Raw genomic sequence first — 18,724 nt, 5'->3', positions numbered from 1 at the left:
TGACTTTGCTTCTGATTTGTGTGTTGGCTTTGATGTTTGGCTTTGCTCGATTCTCTGGCCATGGCCTGGCTTTCAACGATGTCTCTATCTCCTGTTTTTTATGTTTAACCTTTTCAGTGATTCCTGATACAGGGAAAGCAGAAGATAATTTTGATTCATGATCTTGACTCCTTTCAATTGGTGTACAAGATTTTTCATGTTCACCACTCAATACTGCTTCTTTACCGATTCAGTTCAAGGATTTGATCTTCTTTAAAGGCCTGCTATACAGAGTAAATATTTAACAAATTATTTGAGTGATTTTTCTTTTTAATCAAGATCTGTTTTTGATTCAGGGTGAACAAGGAGTTGGCGTCCCAGGTCCTCCAGGCCAACCTGGACCCACAGGGCTCAAGGTGAGGTTGGTTTGAAGATAGATATTTTACAGAATGCAATGGCTGAGCCAAACATGAGAAATAAAGAGACCAGGGAATGAAAACAGGTCAAAGATCAAATCATTATTGTGAGTACAGAGAGACTGAAAATAATAAAGGTAAACATCTTTAAGCGGACTCGTAGTTAAGAAGGGACATTCAGGAAAATCGAAAGTAGCATGACACATTGAAATGTTGTTTTTCTATCAAAACTTGGATAATGAAATATCTAATGGCACACCCCAGCAACTGGGACTGGTGTTTTGACAACTGATTCACAAAATTGTGTGCCAAAAAACAAAATGCAGATACGTTAAATAAGGTACATACTAAAAATAAAATGAATCTTTTCTTAAAGATAGAAAATAATCACAGAGCCTCAGCCCTGAGGTACTTCATTTAGAAAAATGCCAATTTCCAAAAGAAAAAATACAAAGAGGAGTGAGGGAAATCCAGAAAATAGTTTTTCATAACAGTGACCCAGAATAAGTGTCTTAGAAAAAATAAAAATAAAAACTTGAAGGCACAAATCAATTGACCTGCTCTGGTAGCTGGAAACTAACAACATCTTTCCCCTTTTCTCAAGAGACTAATTGAACTGTGTTATATGAAATTTACTGAACAATTATTGTTTTTCCTTCAGTTCCTCCATAATGTAATAAACTGAGCACAGGCTGAACACTTCAGGAGTCAATCCCAACAACTTGACATACAGTACCAGTTATAGGATGGAGTCATTTAAATTTTAAGTCACCATCATTTGCTGTTTTGCACTGTGAACTGAATGTAAGAACCATGTAGAACAGTGAAAGGCAACCTTTTTCGAGTTGCGGCGCACCTAAGGGACTGCCCATAAATAAAGTCGTGACAACACAATCTATGGACAATCGCCAATAAAAACAGTTAATTTTACAAGTTTGAAAGACATTTTATTAATAAAGGAATCAAAGGATAAATCTTAAATTTAATTAATGTAACATTGAGATTGTTTTTCAGCACATATGAGATTGATTACGTGGATCAGTTTTCGAAAGACAGACACGCATTTCCTTTTCAATCATTTGAAGTCTCTCGCGTTTCTTAGACTTCATTTCCGTAAGTGTTGAAAAACCTTGCTCACAGAGAGTTAATTTTTCTATAGTAATACTCAGACAATTAAGTGGTGAAAGCTGCAGCTACAGCAATACTCTCTCGTCAGCAGGAGCCGAAATGTAGCGTTCGTATTTTCTCGTTTTTATATTTGCTCCGCCTTCTTCTATCCGTACAGTGAGCGAGATCTTCTAACAACGAGACTTTTTAAGTCTCACGAGATGTGTTTTTGATACCGCGGGTGTTGATATTATGATGAATGGTGAACAGCGAAAATTTTAATTTGCATTCAAAATAAATACATTCGTTTATTCAACAATCTGATTAACCGTTATCTGTTTTTCCAACATAAAATATATTTTTTTAAACATTATCTTTTTAATCAACCAAAAGTTCAAAAACACTAGCAATTTTAAATATTTTACAAAAGTTTTCGTGGCGCACCTAGAAAATTCCACAGCGCACCAGTTGCCAGACAGTGATGTAGAACATAGGTGTCCAACTCTGGTCCTGGAGGGCCGCAGTGACTGCAGGTTTTCATTCTTACTGTTTCCCTAATCAGCAACAGTTTTCACTGCTCATTAACTCCTTTTCCCTTCATTTTAATAGCCCTGTTTGTAAGGATTCAGTCCTCTGAGTTGATTGGTGTCTTCATTAAATGGCAGCCAAACTGAAATGAGATGTGAAACAAGCCAACAGATGACCAGCTGAATTGCGTTGTCAAACTCCAGCCAATTTCACTCCAACCAGTTTCTTAATAAGAAGCCAATTCTTGCTGTTACTTTAAGCTATTATTGAATATTAGGACTTGTTGCTGCTCTCATTCTGCCACAGCAGACTGTTGATTTTCTGTTTTTTTTTCTAAGACTTCTGTGAAGATGTTTTGGTGACCTGAGTAGCCCAACATGACCGAGACCTTCACTTTTCTTTATTTTCAGGTTAGCTGGTCATGTGGTGGCTTGTTTTGTGTCTCATTATTGTGTGGCTGCTCATTAAGGAAAAAGAAACAGCTAAGGGATCTGAGTCACGTCAATTAAAACAAAGGTAAAACAAGTTAATCAGCAGCAAAAACGGCTCACTGATTAAGAAGATGGTCAGAATAAAAACCTGCAGCCACTGGGGCCCACCAGGATGGGAGTTGGACACCCCTGATGTAGAAGGATGCTGTGCTCCTGTATGGTTACTCACTAATTTCACATTGATTAAATCAGCTCTCAACTACAGCTTCCTGCACTTAATATAACATATTAACAGTCAATAAGATACTCATGGGGAGGAAAGAAATAGTTTTCTTATCCCAGTATTATGTAACTGTTTATACAGTAAGTTTTGTTCAAATAAACATTTTGTTTCCTTTGTGTGCAATCTACAGTATATGAAATGTGAAAACATATTAAATGTTTTACCTCCGTGAAGTATGAAGCTTAAATGGTTGTTGTTCATCCTGTTTAAATTTTATAAGCTTACTTACTTACTTTACTTTTCAGTGCATTCTTACACCAAGAACAAAAAGCGCATTGTTATTGAGAGAGTAGAAACTATCGCACGTTTTAAAATAGAATTGTATTCATTCAAGAAATCTACAAGCTATCAAGTCCAAATTCTACCTTTTCTTTTCTTTTCTAATGTATAGCATTCCAATCCTGGAAACCGCACAGGACACACAAGACAAGAGCTGCTTATTTCTCCGAATAGTTTCTTCCTTAATGCCATGAGGCCGGTAAATCAACAGTTAATTAAAACCCAGCCTTCCATGCAATTCCTTAACTTTTTCTTTCCAACTTTGACTTTCTTTACTATGTGTAAGAAACTTAAGCTTAAGACTTTCAGTCTAAGAAGATGGATTAATTACTTACGCAGTATTGCATATGATATTGTCATTTATTGAGGCTCTTCATAATACTTTGATGAAATCAGACAGTGTTTTCTCTCTGATGTTCTGTTATGGTAATTACTATAATTCAACACCATAACAAATTCCAACCAACTACTGTATGTTGCATAGGAAGAACAAGCAAAGAGCTGATTTTCATTTTAATTCTCCCTAAACCCATCCATTCAATTTCATTCTCCTCTCATCCCGGTCTGCACCATCTAACCTGCTTTCAGGAGAAACAATGATGCTCTAAACGAGATGTATATGCCCCTCTGTTTCAGCTCACGTATTCCTCATGTCTAAAGTCAGGACATGTGTGCCTATCCAAATTCACATTCCTCACAGCTGTGCTGTCTGAATCATTCAAATAATGGCTTCTCCTACAAATGTAAATGGTCTGAATACTATCTATCTACATGACCCTCTCCTCTTAGCAAAGAGTTGTTGCTTTGCATCAAACTGTAGAACGTAACCTTGATCATTTTAGTCTCCATTTTTCTAAATGCAAGACTCTCCCACCCATAACAGTAGAAGACGGGCATGTCACCAATTTTTGTAAATATGAGACCTATATATATGCATATCTCTATAAAGGATTTTCCACCCACAGGATTTTCCTCATTTTATACATGAAGGCTGGTACCATGTGTCTGAATTATCTGCTATATCTTCTTGTAGCTTTCAATGCATGTCTTCAATCCCAATACCTCCTAAGAAATCTTGTGGTCAGTGCTGTTTGACTCATCGTGTACATTACACTTATATTTAAGTCAGCAACAAAGGTAACTAATGTGTTGTCTACAGATGTAGGCTCTGGTTGAAGATGAAGTTCCAACTGTAGAATTGTTCTGTATGAAGCGATAAAAAGCCCACTAATATATTTTCATTTTCTTTAAAATATTTGCAGGGTGATTCGGGTTTGCCTGGACCTCTAGGACCCCCTGGACCTCAGGGCATTGCAGGTACCCCCGGTTTGGCAGGTATTAGAGGAGAGAATGGTGTACAAGGACCACCAGGACCAGGGGGAGAAAGAGTAAGGTGCTTTTGACCTTGACGTTTTTATTGTTATATTCATTTCTTCAAATACACAAACACATTTTTCCTGTTTCCAAAGGGTTTACCAGGATTTCCAGGGCGGGATGGAAACCCAGGGGCACCAGGAACCCCTGGACCTCAAGGAATGGCGGTGAGTGGTTTTGTTGTTGCTTAATTAGATCTGTTTATGACACAAATTTATGACATACAGTAAAAATAATTCTGAAAAATCCCTGACAGTTTTATTAAACAAAATCGTGTTCAGTGGCCAGAGGCACACTCCTAGACTTTTGTAAACATCCATACCTTTTCTAAGGCACTGGAAATGCAACTATTTCAATTTTCTATTCCACTACTGTAACAAATGTATTTTATAAGCTTACTCTGATTGAGTCCTTGACTTCATTCCTTCATTCATCTGTTTTCCAGCTCAGCTGACTTTTAGATAGATGATCAGCTCATCATTGTTATTAAGGCACTGGTATACAGCAAGCAGTTAATGGTGACACTCAAAAAGTAACAAACTTCAGATATCATTGAAAAAACCCCTCACCGGCATTACTTTTTTATTTTATTTTATTGCTTTTACTTGAAGAAAACAACATTTCCTACAATTAAGTCAAACTTAACAAACCAGAATTCAACCCCTGCCTGAGAGAAAGAGAAGAGAGCCAACAACAAGAGAAAATTTATATTAAAAAAAATAAAAGAATAGAGAAGAATGTCATTTTCCCTGATATAAATGCATATTCTAAGATTTCAATATAATTATTTTTAAAAAGTTTTGAACAGATCCCCTAAGTGAGAATTTAATGTTTTCCAATTTTAAATAGTATAGAACGTCTGTAACCCACTGACTTATAATGGATGGTAAGGGGTTTTCCAGTTGAACAAGATAAATCTACGTGCTAATAATGTGGTGTAGGTGATTACAATCAGTTTGTCCTTCTCCACTTTCAGCCCACCTGGGACCCTACCACACACAGAGCTGTTAGTGGGTTAGGAGGGATCGTGACACCAAGGCTGTCTGATAGGCATTTAAAAATATTTATTCAGAATGATGTTAATTTGGTACACCCAAAAAACATGTGGCCCAGTGAGGTTGGAGCTCGATTGCAACGTTCGCAAGTTGAGTCTTGCTATGGAAACATTTTGGATAGTTTTAATTGAGATAAATGTGCTCGATAAAAGATTTTAAGTTGCATGATTGAATGCTTGGTGCATAAGAAACTGGAGTGTATTCCTTGCATGGCTGCCTTCCACTTCTTTTCAGGGATGTTAAGTGAAAGATCCCTTCCCATTGTACCCTTTGAAAGGAAGGGATACCTGCATTACTACTGCTGCTTAAGAGGGATGAGGCGGGTAATTTATGTTTCGTTTAATTTCCTTGCAGTGAAATAAATTTTCCCTCATGTAAGTGTAGCACTAGGGTGTTGCACCGTGTTAGCCATTATGTTAGCTTTATGTAAGTGATAGTTTATTAGGGTGGATGTGTATCCAGACAGTAGCCAATTACCAGTAGACTGCTCATACATATGAATTCTTTTTTTATATAACACTAGGGGGACAAGCCCCCCTGGCGCCTTTAGCCCCCAACCCCCAGTTGCGGCCAGAATATTAGTAAAATCTGTAAATGTGCAAAAGAAAAATTATTATTTATTGGAGTCAAAATCACAAAATTCTATAAATATGTAAAAGAAAAATTAATCATTATTTAACAGAGTAAAAATCATGAAATGAGAATAAAATATTTAATAATAATAATAATAATAATTCATTACATTTATATAGCACTTTTCTCAGTACTCAAAGCGCTATCCACACAGGGAGGAACCGGGAAGCGAACCCACAATCTTCCACAGTCTCCTTACTGCAAAGCAGCAGCACTACCACTGCGGACTCTCTTACCTATTGGAGTAGTCCTGTTAAACTGAGGTCCACTATGCTCGATAAATATTTATAAGAGACTAAAAAATAAACGATCCATTCGTTTTAACTGAAAAAAACCACGACTTTCTTGATATTTTAGTTTATATTTAAAAAACAGAATGAGAATCTGAAAATGTCACAAAATCACATTGAAGTTCGATAAATTCTGAAAAGAATGATACCAAACATATATATGTAGGTTTTAAAATGAGCCTGATTTAAAGTGTGACAAAAAAAATCACATAAAAACATCACATAAAATCGTTGCACAAAATCGTTGCACTTTTAAGCTTAGGGTTTTATATATATTGAGTAGATTTTATTGAATTTATTAAGAGGGAATAATATTCCATCCAAAAGAGTCAAATTTTACAAAACAAAGTTCAGATCAAATCAACCCACACCCATGAGAAAGAGAGCCAGGCCAACAGAGCAAAACATTTAATAGTATGAAAAATAAGTAAATAAATAAACAAAAATAATTAATAAGGGTAGATAATCTACTTCCTCAATTTAAATGTTTATTCTAAAATGTTATTGATATATGTGAATTCTAATCCATTTATTGCAGGGCTCTCCAGGACAAGCAGGGAGCAAAGGAGACAAGGTGAGGTTTTATGTTCTCTGAGCTTTGTGCTGGCACCCTGGAGACACATCATTGCTTTTTCCTTTCATTTCTCAAGCAGCACACTCATTCTCATTCTTCTCTTTTCAGGGTGATGCGGGTATCGGACAGACTGGGCCCAGAGGAGAGCGTGGAGACCAGGGACTACGGGTATGTTGCTAAATTATTAACTGAACTGACAGGTCAGGCAAGGCCAGATAAGTAAAAGTACTGCAGGACAGCAGCCTTCCTATGGGTGACGATCACCAATAGTCTCAGCCATATTGTTACATATTCAGCTGCAGTTCTTCACGTCTGCTTGACTGTATTGTTGTGACATTGTTATTAGAGATGTACAGTACAAATAGTCCACTCATCACAAACACAAGATAAAATGACATGCCAAGTCAACACAAGCCAAAATCACATTTTGTTTTAATCTTGAATCTCTCTAATGGGGAGAATGTTGGGAGAAGACCAATGACGGGAAGTATTGAATTGTCAAGGGGATAAAAATATTTTGATGTGTCTTATTTCATATTGTAATGGACGGCTGGGGCCCTTGCTTCTTTATATGGTCCGGGGGAACAAGCATGGACAAAACAGTACCTCCCCCGGGATGCTAGATGGCAGCCCCCTGGCAGGCAGTGGTGCCTCATATTCCTGCAGGACCCTGTTCAGAATCGGGGGGTGCCATCAGGGGGCGCTGCAGTTGTTCCTGAGCCCGTGTGGACCGCACTTCCGCCACACCTGGACGTGCAGCCAGAAATGGGTCATCAAACACCTACATCACTTCTGGGTGGGCTATAAAAGGAGCCGGCAGTCACCACTCCAGGAGCCAGAGTCAGGTGGTAGTGCATGAAGCTTGGCAGAGAGGTGGTGGAGATAGAGAGAAGATGAAAGTATTGTGCAGTATTGTGCTTTGGGGCTGTGTGTTGTGGACTCGTGGGAATGGGGAAGATGTTTTCCATGATTGAAGAAAGATAAAAGCACTTGTGTTTTTAGCAGTGTGCCTCCCATGTATGTCTGTGTCACTTTAAGCGCTGGTATAGTGCCATCTACAGTCACAATATGCATGAGTGTAGAGAAACATAAACAATGTAAGTCCTTTCCAGATAGCATGGCTAATGCTATAAGATTAAAGAGTAGTCTGCACCTCATAGGAGGGTAGACAAGGTGTGCCCCCAGACCTGTGCTGGCACATAGACGTGTTATAGTTCTCTGCCTGGTCTACCACTGTTTGCTATTGGTGCACCACTAAAGTAGCACCCACTGCCATTCAGTACTTGTCACTGGACACTGTCGCTGCCACCTTCCAGGGCCCATAGTTTTAAAAACTCTCCTTATTACTATAATAGGTTCATGACAGGATTCTTGCCATGTCACTTTATTTTTTGCCACATCTGAACAGATTCTACACTCACACTCTAAGGCTTATCTTGTCTGTTGCCCACCGCCTGTCTTGTTTGTCTCCAAACATCGTAACCAGCCAGAAACAGAAGCAGGGGTTAATCACAACAGACAGGTGCTGTGGAGCACACCACATCTCACAGCAGCACTATTGGGGTGTGTATGAACCTGGCCAGGTTTGCCCCTATCTTAGATATCACCAGAAAGCTTGTTTGACATGTTCCGTTATATCATGTGGTGTGTGTTTTACAGGGAGAAGATGGACGACCTGGCCCCTCAGGAGAGAGGGGACCATTGGTAAGTGCACCTTTTTACTTGTTGATGGTTAACTCACTTAGTAACTCGTGCAGTCAATCCATAGATAGCCTTAAAGGTTGTGTAAGTCACTGACTTATTAATATTTTAACTGGAAAAATTGGCCTACTTTACGCTGGCTTATGAATTGCCTGATACTGACTACATGAGACAGGCAAATGGAAGACCAGCAGCGGACTATTGTACATTTCAGCCCTAGCTTTCCTGGCAAATGAGAGACGTGAGTAATGAACATACAGTAAATAACTGCTCATATAGGATGGGTTACCTGTTGTGATGAGCTGTTAAAATAATAAAAGTTTAATTGGCCATCTCTGGTCATCCAATGCCAATCTATGCACCACATTTAAATTGAACGTTTCTTCCAGGGCCCCCCAGGAAACCGTGGAGAAAGAGGAGACAAAGTAAGGAACTGTAAATGTAGCATCTTCAAAGCAAGTCTGCAATTTCCAAGAAAAAGTGAGCCATCTGTCTCTGTTTCTTCTTATAGGGGGAATCTGGACCCATGGGAGAAAAAGGAGATAAGGTAGGTACATCTTCCTGGATTCTTGCAATGAACAATGTCTGGCCAAAATACACTTTCACGGCACAGTTTAAAATATGATACTCAACAAGAAAACAGTTACAATTCTGGAAAGGAAGCAGGCAGTTGATTAGGGTAGGGTTAGGTGTCTTATATGCTTGAAGCCTGTTTTGGATTGTGGAGTCAGAAGACCTTCAGAAGAGCAGAAATGCTAAACAGAACTGCTAGGATTTTATAACTGAATTCAAGACAGGATAGTCAAAACACACACACACACACAAATCTGAGAATACATGTTAAAATGCCAGAGTCATGGCAACAATAATTCAGTGTGAGGCAAGAGGGCCACAAGGCTAGTCTCAAATAGGAAAATCCAAACACCATATTATCATCTGGGCTACGATTAGAAGACAATTCTAAGTCAAATACAGTTTGACCAGCATTGGAGAACTTTTAAAAGTAACATATGTAATGTTTGGCAGGCATGTGCTGGCGTCTCAAGATTCCTTACCTAGTTGGGAGACCAGCCCACCAGATAGGCAGGGTGGTCCCTGCCGCAGCCAGGAAATTGTCAGAAGTGGATATTCTGGCAACCTGGAAGGACTTGATCAAATATCCTTAACTGGCTGGGATGCAAGTACAATGGAAGGACAGGGGAAGGGAAGTTAACTAGGTTATTTACTCCCAACGAAATACTAGAAGCTAGCATTCCTGGGTTACAGTACCTCTACGGGTACCCACAGGGCATGTTGGAAACTGTAGTCTCGTGGGACAGCACAGTTGGGTTCCATGTGTGTCTCTAGAGGTCGCTGCAGAGAATAAGAGTCCCTACTTCATGGGACTTCCACCTAACCAGAATGTGCTTCCTAGAGACAGTGTTATGGCACCAGAAATACTCCCAGATCCTGGGTAAAGGATCAAGTGCGTTACTGTATTTTAGTACAGTATACATAATGTGTGAGGTTTAATGATGATCAGGATTCAGAAGTAAGCCTGCAGGGACCTATTGAAAAGAGTGGATACATTTAAATATCTAGGATCTGTGGTAGCCCAAGATGGAAAATTCTATGCAGAGATAATCCACAGGGTAGATGGAACAATTGGAAAAAGGTAATAGGAGTATTGTGGGATTGAAGAATTAAGGTGAAGGGTAAAGATCAGGTTTTAAAGGCAGTGGTAAAGCCATCGATGATGTACAGACCTGAGATATGAGTAGTAAAGGGAGGAGAAGAAGTTATATGCGGTGGAAATGAGAATGGTGTGATAGATTTGTGGAGTTACAAAAATGGACAGAATAAGAAATGAGGCAATCAGAGGGACTATACAAGTGTGAGAAGTACAGAAAGTAGGTTGAAGTGGTATAGACATGTGATGAAGACAGACTATAAATATGTGGGAAAATGAGTGATGGGAATTGAAGTACAGGAGAAGAGAAAGTGAGGGAGGTGAAAGCAGAGGTGGATGGATTAAGTGTAAGAAGATCTAAAGGAAAAGGGCTTGACTGGCGAGGAGGAGCAGGACTGAGCTGTAAGGAGAAGGCCAATCAAGCACATCAACCCTACTTAGAAATGGGAAAAGATGAAGAGGAAGAAGAAGTGAGTGGATAACTAACATTATACACTTTTATATTTTCAGGGTGATACTTTGACAGTGCCAGGGCCCATGGGAACCAAAGGAAACAAGGGAGAAAATGTAGGTGCTGGCTTGACTAATACTGGGGTAGCTGCCAAGCAGGGGTTGCACCCACCAAGTTCTCACCTTCTCTGTCATCCTTTGCGCAGGGTGATCGTGGCCCCAAAGGCTTACAGGGAGACAAGGGATCTAAAGGGGAAGAAGGACCAGCAGGACAACAGGTAAGTGTATCAGTGTTTGATGTTCAGCCACACGTTTCTTGCGACTAAGGAGTCACAAAGCATATAAATTCCAAAATGTTCCAAAGCATGGAGTTCCAAACTCTTCCAAAAATGCCCACAAGAGGGAAAACCACGAAACCCAGCTAGTAACAAGGAAACATTATAAAATCAAAAAAACAGTTTCCATGAAAATTTGTCTAAACAATAAAGCTAACAGGCTAACAGTCCCAAAAATTACACATCCAAAGCAAAGTCAAAACATATGAAATAACACAGAAACGCACATTCGAAATGAACCACAAGGAACTGGCCTGAAATAATCCATCAGGAACTCTCCTTTGTGTGCCGCTTGAGATCCTTAAGGTATATGAGAGCATAGTAGAGGTGAGTTGACGTTTAACCTTGAGGCTACAATTGATGATGGGATTGGCAACCTTGATGTCTCTAGCCAACTAGTCGATTTATTAACACCTTATTCATGGCCGACAGTGCTTCCAACATTTTATCACACTAAGCCGCATCGCTGACTTTACAAAATTGGGCTTAGAGCCCCAAGGATTTGCACTATGATTTTGGGGACATAATCACAACACAAACCTTGATCTTTCAAGCAAAGCAATGAAATTATCCAACAAATGTGTGGGGAGCTCTTTACAACAGCAGGGTAAACAAGACCTAGTGTGATGCCAGCCTCTCCCCACGTCATGCCTCTTATTTTTTTCTGTACTGCACAGAGTCGCAAATCTCACAAATGTCAATGCAAAAGTAAAAACGAGGTTTCTTATAAAATCGTATGAATGCTAGAAGTTGTGAAAGTTAAGCATGTGAATGTTGAGGATTGACTAATATCGAAAAGTCCTTTCTTAGTGGACACCTACTTCCCTAGATGTACCATCCTGCCAAATTTTGGCTTTGTTAGATCATCCTTATAATTGGATTTGTAATGCTCCTGTTAGCTATAATATAAGTGATTAATTGTATTTTAAATACTATTAACAAATGATTCATGAACAATCCCCTATCATAAACAGTAAAACAGACGATTTCGGCAAAATCTTGGTAATTCATGCTGGACATTATATTCCTTTTTTCATATTAACTTCATCACAAATCATTTATGCAATATAAACTGAAAGATAAATCTTTCACCTCCGCCCAATACTGACAATATAGAGGTTAAATTGCTAATGTCTACTTGGTGAAGTTGACTTTCTTTTTATTTCTAGGGTCCAAAGGGGGAACAGGGAGAGAGAGGTGCCCCTGGGTTTCAAGGGGCAAGAGGGCCCGGTGGTCAGAAGGTAGGCAGATTTTGATCTTATTCTTGTTTAACGGTGGTGTTCAGAGAAGTTTGGAAGGGTGGGCAGGTAGAGAAGCTCACAATGGAATGAAATTGTGACTTTGCACTACCAGGGTGTTCTGAGCTCTGTCATGATAACTGTAAAGAGATACATGCATTTCCTCTTTCTGCAGGGTGAAGCTGGAGAGCCTGGGGTTCCAGGAGAGTCTGTAAGATTCCTCCACACTTTCTCATTGTTATGCCCATACATTTATTGATGTCAAACTACTTATCAGAACATTTTGTACTCTTTTGATCACAGGGCATGCCTGGAAAGGATGGTTTACCGGGAATGAAAGCTGACAAGGGAGAAATGGGCATAGTTGGCCTTCGGGGCCCAAAGGTGCACACCTTAATTTTATAGATGTGGTGGGTATGAATGTGATAGGGTAAAGTCAGTTTTCAAATTTCGACGTAGCTTTTTAAGTGAAGATGTGCTATCAGTAGTAAAGCTGATCTTCCTATGGTCCCATCTTGGTAGTATTGGTGAAGAGGTAATAGATACAATTATGGTAATATGAAATAACGAGTAAAAAGCTCCTCCCAGAAGGTAAAGTTTCAAGCCATGACGACAGAATGCTATGGGGAGCACCAACCACCTAATAGGCAGGATCTCCTTGAATGCCATACCCAACACAGATACCTTAGTTTAATGTGGAGCAATGCAGATAATCTCATACCTGATGCTCTTCTCTGTTTCAGGGTGACAAGGGTTTCAAAGGTGCCTGTGGAAAAGATGGAATGAAAGGAGAAAAGGTGAGATGCTATATGCAGTAGTGTCCACAAACGTATTCTTTGTGTCTGGTTCTACCGATGATTCTCATTTTACGATACAATTTGTTTTTGCACAAACACAGGGAGACGCTGGTGTTTTTGGAAGACCTGGCCTACCTGGTAGAAAAGGAGATCTGGTGAGACAAAGCATAGTGTGACAATAGCAATTCCATCTTCCTGCATGCAACTAAGAAAAAAATCCCTCAAATCAGTCAGGACAGCGTGGAGAGAATTTACAAGGTGGTAATGAGAGTGATGGAGAGAGATAAGAGCATACATACATACATCAAAGTTCTTCACTTACAGTTATTTCCTCTCTCTGTTTCTATTGCTCAGTTAGTTTCTTTTAAATAAAGGAATCACTTGTGTAATTGTCTTAGTAGGGTCTTAGGCGTCCATGTGCTACTAGAACAGGTTCATTGCTCCTTGGCACAAATCCTTCAAGTGTGCGTAATTCTATCAGCAGGGTACAAAACTGTTTTCCTATCAGAAATTCTATCATTTGTTGTTTTTATGATGGAAAAAACTTGCACTTCTGCAGGCTTCTTGGATTGAGATCTGTTGACTGAGATGGCCATGTTCAAGTATGCTGTTTACATTGCTGTCATGCTCTTTAAAACATTCATTGACCATTTGTTCCTGGTGGACAGAGCATTGACATCCTGGAGCAATGGAGAGTGAAATTCCTTAGTATTAGATAAATGTAATTTTTTTTTTTAGATAGATAGATCTTGGGCGGCACGGTGGCGCAGTGGGTAGCGCTGCTGCCTCGCAGTTGGGAGACCTGGGGACCTGGGTTCGCTTCCCAGGTCCTCCCTGCGTGGAGTTTGCATGTTCTCCCCGTGTCTGCGTGGGTTTCCTCCGGGCGCTCCGGTTTCCTCCCACAGTCCAAAGACATGCTGGTTAGGTGGATTGGCAAATCTAAATTGGCCCTAGTGTGTGCATGGTGTGTGGGTGTGTTTGTGTGTGTCCTGCGGTGGGTTGGCACCCTGCCCGGGATTGGTCCCTGCCTTGTGCCCTGTGTTGGCTGGGATTGGCTCCAGCAGACCCCTGTGACCCTGTGTTCGGATTCAGCGGGTTGGAAAATGGATGGATGGATAGATAGATCTTGATTGTCATTGCCACTTTTACAAAGGAACAACGAAATTGAAAGTGCAGTCGACTCATTGTGAGGCATAAGTGTTAAAAAGACAAGAAGAGAGAAATTAATAACAAACCGAATAGTAATAAAAGTACTTTACAAAATGTACAAATTGCACTTGTTATACAGTATATACAAATTGCACTGGTTAAATGTATAAATTGCACTGGTTAATTTCTCATGATTGCTTGATGTTATGTAGATGTCTGATTGTTGCCAAATGCCAAATAACCTGTGCAGCATGCAGGCCAGTGCTTTTAATTTAATGATTGTTTCTCAATTACCCAATTGTTTTTTTTGTGTTGGTTTGATAGTTATGTGCGTATGTATATAGCTATGTTTAGATGTATTTAGTTTAGCATACACATTTGTAATCAAGTGTGTACCCGTAGTACAAATTTATTCGTCTGCGTGTATCTGTATTAGCACATTTTATTATTTGCCACCAAGAACTGAGGCAGTTTTGAGATTAAAAGGAAGCCCTGCACAGTATTAGTGTAGCGGTCCTAAGAGTTTGCTCAGTCGCTGCATGAGTACATTAATGTGCAAACGCTTTAGTGTTTGCAAGTGTATTTTTCTCTATGTGCTATTTTTGTTGTGTGTCCAGTAAACCTCATTTATGATGAAGAGTGCTTTCAAGTTGTGGTTTGTACTGTGCCACATCCCAACTCCATCCAGAGCTGACATGATTATAAGCAAACTATCTCCAGATAGATCTGGATAATGTAGATAACTAGCACTTTTTCAGCTACTAATACAAAACATCTATAATAATAAAAGGCAAAGCCCTCACTCACTCACTCACTCACTCACTCATCACTAATTCTCTAACTTCCCGTGTAGGTGGAAGGCTGAAATTTGGCAGGCTCATTCCTTACAGCTTACTTACAAAAGTTAGGCAGGTTTCATTTTGAAATTCTACGCATAATGGTCATAACTGGAACCTCTTTTTTGTCCATATACTGTAATGGAGTGCAGGTCGATGGCCGTGGGAGGCGGAGTCACGTATTGCGTCATCACGCCTCCTACGTAATCACGTGAACTGAAAACAAGGAACAACCACAAAGAGCGCTGAAGAAAACATTCATTACACAATTGAGAAACGGCGGAGAAGCTGTGTAAAGACAGCTTCACAAAAAAACAGATCCTTAACAAATTGTTATTGGTATATTTTCCCTCAGTTCAAAAAGGTTTTCTTTTCTTCTTAATAAAAATTTAAAAGCAGAACTTCGCCACTGCAAAGCGCGCCTGACTTTATTGAAAAGAAACTAAGCTTGCAGTGCCACTATTCAATGACACTTGCCTATCGCCTGATTTTTTTGAAAAGAAACTAAACTTGCAGTGCCGCTATTCAATTATTATAAATCAGAAACACAAATTTAGCTGCATTTTCCCAAAGTTCAGCAGCTCTTGCATAAAAAAATGGGATTCAACAAAAGCCTGATGCGCTGAAATGATTCCACAGGCAAAATATCTTTGTTTTTTAAAGTTTTAGTTAAAATTCAAAGTAAAACAGTTTACACAAAAAAGAGCAAATTGAAGTAGCAAAAAAAGAAAAGTTCTTGTTAAGAAAGTTCTGTTCAAAGCCTAAATCTTGCTACATTTCAAATCACTTCAAAATGTTTCTGAACCATTTCAAAACGGTCAGTAAACTGTATACTTAACCCATTTCTAAGCTGAAAATGGGTCTTTTAAGTCCCTGTGTACTGGGACCTGTTCTAAACAACAACTGAAACAATTAACACATTGTATATCAGTTATAGCAAGAACGTTCTACAACAAGTTCTTACTAACTTATAGGGGGGTAAAAGAATATCTTCAACAAATCCGACACTGCAGTACATCTTCCCCACTCTCTGTCATGATACGATACACATTTACCAAAACACCAAATAATAGACTGACACTAATAGTATAATGGGTTTGGGAAAAGCAAAATGTCCTTCAAAAGTTAATTGGAAATGTTCAGTTGATGAACGTATATGAAATCAGAGGGGTCACTGAGCAAAAACAATCAAAGATAAACAAGAACAACCTCCCTACTGTTTCTTCTTCAGACCAGCAAGGCCCTCTTTTAAAATTCACCAAAAAATATGTTATTCTCTTTAGAGTGCTAATTGCAAATTTGCTTTTTCCTTCAATGAACTCAGGTTCATCAGTGGCCTACTTGAAGGTTACATACAGTACGTCTTCTTTTCCATGGTGGCCTTGACATATTGTACTTACATAATTTCCTCCTTCAACACAGTCCATCAGTTTCTACTCATAGAAGGAAACTCCAGTGGGCTCGTTTTTCGTATTTAACAGAACACATTAAAATGCTCAAACAGAATGCCTTACATGGATGGCATTTTAAGCAGCGATTCCAGAAATAGGACTGAACACAAAGGAAAACCTGTCTAAAGTCTGTTGTGTGAGTCACAGCTTCTGCTGTATGCTTTGAAGGTTGTGCCAGACAGAATGTGGTGAGCCTTATCAAACTGGATGGTTTAGCGTTTTTATGTATTATTTTAGGGTGAAGCTGGCACTCCTGGTCTGCCTGGAACCCCAGGGAAAGAAGGTCTGATTGGCGTCAAGGTAATGTTGCCCACTAATCTGGCAGGGTCCATTGACATTTCTGCACCCCCAAGTGTTAACAGAGTTTCTGACACAGTAAACTCAAGCCAGACATCATCAATTTTGTATATCAGCTACAATCTTCTATTTTAAAGAATGTTCTTGCATGCCAAATCACCAATGCACTAAAGTTTCATCAGGTTATTCATATCTTCTGTTTATTCTGCAGGGTGACAGAGGATTCAATGGGGTCCCAGGACTGAAGGGAGAACAAGGAGAGAAAGGAGAGCGGGTAGGTCATGCCAGCCTGGTACGGGGAGTGAGAGGAGCTGCAAGCCACAACATCTATGAAGCTCAGTACAAAATTGTGGCACGCAATCGCATGGATAGTGTTTTGATTATGGCAATAGTTCTTACTGAAACTAGTCATGCTGCTGTTTACAGTATGAACTGTTTTTTGCAGTAGGTGTTTTTCAGTTTTGTTGCTGGGTATTCTTAAGGCTTATTTTTTCTAGGCTTGGCTCTTTAACAGGCCAGTATGTCTCTTGTGCCAAACACATATTGAATTGCATGCTGTGAGTTGATCCTTCCGGATGCCCATGACTCTTTCCGTAGGAATGAAAAATCAAAAAAGAGATCTCCTTAATATCTTTTTTTTGCTTTCTCCTTGACAATAATGAGTTCAGAAAGAAATACAATGGAGACACATTCTTTTGTCTCAAGCTTCTCAGATGTTTCTCCTGAGAAAAAATACCCCAGTCGTCTCACAAATGCCTCCTCTTGAGTTTTAGCAGAGATCTCAGCAAAGTCACACGAGGGGCTCAGAGAGTCTTGACATATTTTTTGCAATTTGAAAGTATTTATATTGTGTGCTCAGTAATATATGGTGAAATGTCTGGATGGTAGTAATAAAACACTTTACTATGATTACTTCCGAATAATACAGGGCTATTCAAAATGAAAGAGCAGATTTCAAAAATTTATTTCAAATAAACTGTATAAGACAGAAACTCATCACTAGATAGAGGAAAGTTCAAAGTTTGGTCCTATGGTCCTTGAGGTTGCATGCACTCAACATGAGCACCATGTGTAGTGCGACAAACATCAAAACGGTAGACCATTTCTTGCCGCACACGAGTCAACTGGTCCCTAGTTACTGAATTCACAGCTTCCTTAATTCGATATCGTAACTCTTGAAGATTAGCAGGCATAGGTGGAACAAACACTCTTTCTTTAATGTACCCCCATAGATAAAAATTGCAGGGGGTAAGGTCTAGAGACCTGGGAGGCCATAGACGATGAGCAAGATCTTGTTCTCCACCTCTTCCAATCCATCGTCCTGGAATGGCGTTGTTCAGGTAATGCCGGACCTCCACTCAAAATGATTTCTCTTGTGGTGTTGTGGCCATTTTTCTATAAATGAGAAACAGCTCTCAGTAGCATTGACTGGTATGTGTAGGTGGGCTTTTAAACTTTGAACTTTCCTCTATCCAGTGATGTGCCGAATATGTCTTTGTCTTATACAGTTTGCTTGAAATAAATTTTTGAAATCTGCTCTTTCATTTATATCACTGCGCTCCAATAAGAACTTACTAATTCTGGAAAAATGTGTTTAAATCCCACTGCTGACACCATGTGGCTGTTAGCAAGTCACTTCACCTGTCTGTGATCCAATTGGAAAAACAAAAGAAATGTAACCAATCAAATCTCAGATATTGTAAACTCCCTTGGATAAAGGCACTACTCCAATAATAAGTAAACAATATGAAGTCTTGAAAGAGACTAAAACAACATTAAAAAGAGATTTCATGAAATAAAATAGGCTTTTCAAACCAAATTCTCAGTTCTGACTCCTTTTACTTCAGTTGTA

General features: G+C 39.3%; 1 protein-coding gene across 3 annotated transcripts in view; it reads left to right on the top strand.

Moving 5' to 3' along the window:
* Positions 1-18,724, top strand: part of col7a1 (collagen, type VII, alpha 1) — a 173,119-nt gene that overhangs the window by 143,435 nt on the left and 10,960 nt on the right. For all 3 annotated transcript variants that reach the window (XM_051921176.1, XM_028824171.2, XM_051921177.1), the window contains exons 102-118: positions 336-395; positions 4,286-4,411; positions 4,493-4,564; positions 6,914-6,949; positions 7,058-7,117; positions 8,609-8,653; positions 9,040-9,075; positions 9,162-9,197; positions 10,830-10,886; positions 10,976-11,047; positions 12,274-12,345; positions 12,518-12,553; positions 12,646-12,726; positions 13,086-13,139; positions 13,241-13,294; positions 16,813-16,875; positions 17,084-17,146. In XM_051921176.1, coding sequence (XP_051777136.1) covers positions 336-395; positions 4,286-4,411; positions 4,493-4,564; positions 6,914-6,949; positions 7,058-7,117; positions 8,609-8,653; positions 9,040-9,075; positions 9,162-9,197; positions 10,830-10,886; positions 10,976-11,047; positions 12,274-12,345; positions 12,518-12,553; positions 12,646-12,726; positions 13,086-13,139; positions 13,241-13,294; positions 16,813-16,875; positions 17,084-17,146 — 1,023 coding nt within the window. The remainder of the gene's footprint in view (positions 1-335; positions 396-4,285; positions 4,412-4,492; positions 4,565-6,913; positions 6,950-7,057; positions 7,118-8,608; positions 8,654-9,039; positions 9,076-9,161; positions 9,198-10,829; positions 10,887-10,975; positions 11,048-12,273; positions 12,346-12,517; positions 12,554-12,645; positions 12,727-13,085; positions 13,140-13,240; positions 13,295-16,812; positions 16,876-17,083; positions 17,147-18,724) is intronic.

This window comes from Erpetoichthys calabaricus, chromosome 18 (assembly GCF_900747795.2).
Source record: "Erpetoichthys calabaricus chromosome 18, fErpCal1.3, whole genome shotgun sequence".
NCBI classification, from domain to species: domain Eukaryota; kingdom Metazoa; phylum Chordata; class Cladistia; order Polypteriformes; family Polypteridae; genus Erpetoichthys; species Erpetoichthys calabaricus.
The sequence above is the reverse complement of the archived record's forward strand: the minus strand, read 5'-3'. Positions and strand labels throughout refer to the sequence as shown.